This window comes from Helobdella robusta (genome assembly GCF_000326865.2).
Source record: "Helobdella robusta unplaced genomic scaffold HELROscaffold_47, whole genome shotgun sequence".
In the NCBI taxonomy this organism is placed as follows: domain Eukaryota; kingdom Metazoa; phylum Annelida; class Clitellata; order Rhynchobdellida; family Glossiphoniidae; genus Helobdella; species Helobdella robusta.
In genome coordinates, this window is record NW_008705176.1 from 166,899 (window position 1) to 172,013 (window position 5,115).

The 5,115-nt window shown below is 34.8% G+C and overlaps 2 protein-coding genes across 2 annotated transcripts in view; one reads left to right on the forward strand and one right to left on the reverse strand.

Moving 5' to 3' along the window:
• The first annotated feature begins 100 nt into the window (after positions 1–100).
• Positions 101–2,405, forward strand: HELRODRAFT_193284 (hypothetical protein). Its single transcript, XM_009026409.1, has 5 exons — positions 101–182; positions 505–651; positions 893–1,066; positions 1,246–1,404; positions 2,180–2,405. The coding sequence occupies exons 1-5, from the start codon at positions 122–124 to the stop codon at positions 2,311–2,313; spliced, it is 675 nt and encodes a 224-aa protein (XP_009024657.1). The 5' UTR covers positions 101–121; the 3' UTR covers positions 2,314–2,405.
• A 300-nt stretch (positions 2,406–2,705) lies between these two features.
• Positions 2,706–5,115, reverse strand: part of HELRODRAFT_178270 (hypothetical protein) — a gene marked incomplete at both ends in the record, with an annotated part of 4,254 nt that continues 1,844 nt past the window's right edge. The window contains 5 exons of the mRNA XM_009026410.1: positions 2,706–2,814; positions 3,196–3,304; positions 3,477–3,770; positions 4,055–4,393; positions 4,700–4,775. Coding sequence (XP_009024658.1) covers positions 2,706–2,814; positions 3,196–3,304; positions 3,477–3,770; positions 4,055–4,393; positions 4,700–4,775 — 927 coding nt within the window. The remainder of the gene's footprint in view (positions 2,815–3,195; positions 3,305–3,476; positions 3,771–4,054; positions 4,394–4,699; positions 4,776–5,115) is intronic.

Consider the following 5,115-nt stretch of genomic DNA (forward strand, 5'->3'; position numbering starts at 1 on the left):
CATATGTGCGTGCGTGTGTGTGTGTACTAATTTCGTTGATTTAAACGCGGGTTCAGATCGAATCAAACGAGATGCGATTTTGATTTGGCAAATTATGAGATGATAAGAAGACATTGAGATAATGAAAGTTACTGGAATATCAATTACTTGTGTTTCACTTTTCATAGGAGTAGCTCTTAGCGGTAACTTTTTCTCCTAGCCTTCTTCAATTTTCATTTAACTGCGTACCATTCTATCGCGCATTTGTTCGTCTATCTAATTGTATATTTCCCTGTATAATTAATTTTACTTTTTCATCCCTGTTTAATTAATTTCACTTTTTCATAATAACATTAAAGAGATAAAAATTTCCATTTTATATTACACAAAATTATTTTACGAACAACTTTCACCACACCTTTATAAATTCCAAGCACCAACAACAACAAAAAAAGAATTTCATCAGAATATTTAATAACAAACAAACATAATAAACAAATCGCCGTTTTAATTTCTCCGAAACAGCTGACATTAGGTGCTACACGTGCTCCCACGCTCCCGCTGGAGCCAACTCACCCGGGTTTGAATGCATAAACAACCCTGAAAAGTATACGCTGGGTCCTAACACCGGCATATGCAATCTTCCTTGCTCAGTTACTAACCAGTCGATAAGTTAGTCTATGTGTGGACATAATTGTCGTGAAAATTATGGTGAAAATAATGGTGACAATCATGGTGATAATTATGGTAAAATTTCCTTCATATTCGTGCACATACTGACACATGCACGCAGTATATATACACATATAGACACACAGAGACATGGACACAAACATTTATAGTCACACACACACGCACACGCGCAAACACACGCACACACACACGCATACACGCTCGCACACAAACAAACAAGACGGACAATTATGGTACGTAACAAGAGGGTGCCAAATGGAACCCCCGGGTGATTCAACGACGAATGGGGTAGACAAAACGGTAACAATATGCAACAAGGAACTGTGCAACGATCGACCTGTTGGCAACAAACCGATTAATACCACACCAGCTGGTACTACCACTACCACTACTGGTTAGTATTACAGTTTTGTATTATCTGCCGTAGTACAAAAGCACTGCCATTTCAAAATAGTACTTGGTGAATTTTTTAAAACCGAAAACCAGGTCTAACACTTTTTAATATAAAACTAATTCCACAACAAACATTTCAACTCCGCCCCAACATCGCGTTAATACTCAACTAATCTGAAGAACCGCCTGGAACTATATGGTGTTACTCATGTGTCTACTCCTACAACGGCCCAGGCTCGGACGACAGGTGCGTTAGGGCACCCAATCAAGTTCCTTCACCCAACTTAGTTCGATGTCCTCCTTCTAGAAAGTGCTCTACTTATAGGCAGTATGATAAAGGTACCATTTGGATCCCTATTTTTTATGTGATGAATGAATAATGGAATGAATGAATGAGTGAATGAATTATGTCTTTTTTATAAATTCAATTGTTTTGAAAGAAACTAATTAAATCCTTTGGTCTAATCAAATACTAACAAAGGGTCCATTTAAAACCCAGCTTCAATAGGTTTTTACGATAAATTCGCATCAGTCTTCAAATTTTTAAAAATTGTAAAATTTTCTAAAAATCTGAATAACACTCGAGATATCGATTGAAGTTTCTCGAAAGTTACGAAACAGCCGCCAAGTGTAACGAAACAAACACTTCAAAATTGTAATTAAGAGCAGCAAACATGTGAAAAAAATTAATTTCACATAAAAATTAATTTTTAAACTTTGTTGGTTCTTGGATGATATATAACTATGGTAATACAAAAAAGCAATAATAATGATAAGAGTAATAATACATTTTATCAATGACGAAGCATCATTCTACCGCCTCTGTCGGCGCTTTTGATATTTTTACTGAAAAGCACTTTACAAATTTTTATTTAATAAGAATAATTACAATAATAATAGTAACAACAATTGTATAATAATGAAATTGATGATATAACTATATCATTAATAAAAACAACGATAATAATAATTATTATTATAATTATCAGAACATAAATATTTCAAAAATATTAAACATAAATTAATATAATGACCATTGAATAATTGTAATTATTTATAGTAATATATTTAAAAAATTACCCCAACGATGTAATATCTTTCACACACGTGACAGGCGAGAAAGTGGTCAGGAGCTTCCGGCGCGGGTGTGACCCGGTCACGTGGCAGGGATGTACCGATGATATCTATTTCAAAACGTGCCAACAGTTCTGCCAGGGCGACTACTGCAACAATGGCGATTTGTCGTAAACAAGGAAAGAATAACAAATAAGGAAAGCCGACAAGGAAAGAATAACAAATGTGGAAATATAATAATAAATTCTATTTAGAGATAAACTTCTAAATTATTTTTGGATTGACGAAATTTGACGTTTTTATTCTTTTTATAAATTAATTAAAAATTTAAATGAGCCTAATATGTTTGCCTAGTTTCATTTAGAGCCATAGATACACAGAAACTTAATTTTATATCTGTTTAAAACATACTTTTCACTCGTTGCAAATCAAATTATTCAATAAATATCTGAATTTTTTTATTTAAATTTAACAAAAATTAAAAAAATTTCTTTCATGTATTTCACTAATAACCTTACTTTTGTCCAAACGACACAACAATATAGCGCATAACAATTAAAATAATTTTATAATTTTTGGTGAATCCTTCTGAAGTTGTTCCCGGCGAAGGTTGCATTCGAACCCAGTTTGCCTTCGATTCTTAGCAGCTGATTGTACTTGGCGAGCCTCTCGTACCTGACACGTTTTATTACAATTACAAATTATGTATAAAAATAATAATAATAATAAAAATAACAATAAAATATGAAAACATGTTATGGATGGACGAATGAATGAATGAATGAATGAATGAATGAATGAACGAACGAATGAATGAATGAATTATAGACAGTCGGTAGGGTAAAGAAAGAATTAATGAACTGATAGGTCTGACGGACGGATGTAACGGTAGAAAAACTAACTAACGAACGAACGAACGAATGAATGAATGAATGATAGATGAATGAATGAATGACAGATGAATGAATGAACGCATGAGACAATCGATCACCTACGAAAAATCATACATCAACGATTCATAATCTTTCATAAATAGGAAAATAAATATTGAAAAACCTGCACGGAGCACCGGCTTTTATTTGACCGGCTGAAATGCCAACGGCAAAGTCAGCCATGAAAGCGTCCTCTGTTTCGCCGAGTCTGTCACCAACGATGCAAGACCAGCCTGTCAGATTTTTTTCTCTCTTAAAACACTTAAAAATCACCCTTGCCACTTGCACAAAATTTTCGCAAATGAATCCAACCGTAAAAAAATCAAACCATAGCACACCACCCACTAGACGACACCATACCACACCACGCCACACTGCACCACACCACAACAGACCACAACAGACCTGCGTCTTTCGACAGTTTAAAACATTCGATAGCTTCACTGACAGTCCCAATCTGGTTGATTTTTATCATCAGGCAGTTGCAGGCCATTTTCTCGATGGCTTGTTTGATAAGCGTCAGATTGGTGGCCAGCAATTTGCTCCCAACTATCTGTACTGACATCTTTTCCGTCATATTCCGCCAGGGGTCCCAATCCTCAAAGTGGAAAGGATCTTCCAGGCTGATTGCCGAGTAGTCGATGATGAAACTTCTGTAGAGTTCGGTCATTCGCTCGCTGCTCAACATTCCTTTCCGACCTGTCCAGATCGTTCAAAAGGTTAAAGATCAATTTTAAAAAAAGATGAATTATTGCCGAAGGTGAGTTTCATTTCAATTTTTTTTTAGTTTTTGGTTAATTATATTTTCTGAGGTATCTTACATATATTTGCCAAAAAATAACCATTTAATTTATTTTTTTCATTTAATGATGATCTCATTGGAACGAATACTATTTTTAAGTATAAGTTAATCCAGGTAATACTGAATGCTACAAGAGAGAATTGAATATTTGAAAAATTGGTATAAATACAATCCAACTGACCGCCGTATATTTGCTTGAAATTCACGTCATAAGTTCCATTTTTAAAAAATGTATGCGCCGCACAATTTATTCCCATCTTCACGTAACCAGTATAGCCGGCTGCTTCGATTGACTTTTTCACTAACTCCAGGGCGTCAATTTCGTTCTGAATGAAAGGGCCGAACTGGCCCAAAGGACCGATATTGGTGGCCGATAGTCCGTACGTTTTGGCGAGAAGTTGTTTGAGGGTGAAGTAGATCTCGCTGCCGGCCCTCATGGCATCTTCGAAAGACTTTACCCCTACCGGTAGGATCGCTATTTCGTCGAGGAATAACCTGGTGTTGAAATTTAAGCCCCCGCCTGTTCGTGTATGTGTTTGTATGTGTGGATGTGTATATGTGTGTGCGGATGTGTATGTATGTATGTGAGTGTTTGAATGTCTGTGTAAATGATGCGGACGAGTATGATTTGCAAAAAACTGGGATTGTTAATATCATATAAATTTGAAATAAATATTTTAATATATATATATATATATATATATATATATTATATTTGAATTATTTAATATTGAAAATTATCATTTTATAAATGATTTAATGATTTAATATTAAAATTATTTAATATATAAGTAAAGAATGGACAAGATAATGATATGATAACGACCGCCAACAAACCTATCATGGGCATGATCGGAACAGGTAGGATAAAATCTTCTTGTGATTTGTCGTTCCCAGCTAGTCTTCCTGTAAAATGATGATGATGATGATGACGATAGTGATGATGATGATGAAGATGATGATAATAATGATAGTGATGATGACGGTGATGATGACGAAGTGCGTGATGGTGACGATGACGACGACTATGGTAATGAGTTTGTACTCCATCAGAATATAAACGAATGGATGACGCATAATATAATATAACAACAAAACCTAACATTAAATAACAAATGAGTTTTTACAAGTAGTAGTAGTAGTAGAAGTAGTGGTAGTAGAAGTAGTGGTAGTAGTAGTAGTAGCAGTAGTAGTAGTAGTAGTAGTAGTAGTAGTAGTAGTAGTAGTAGTAGTAGTAGTAGT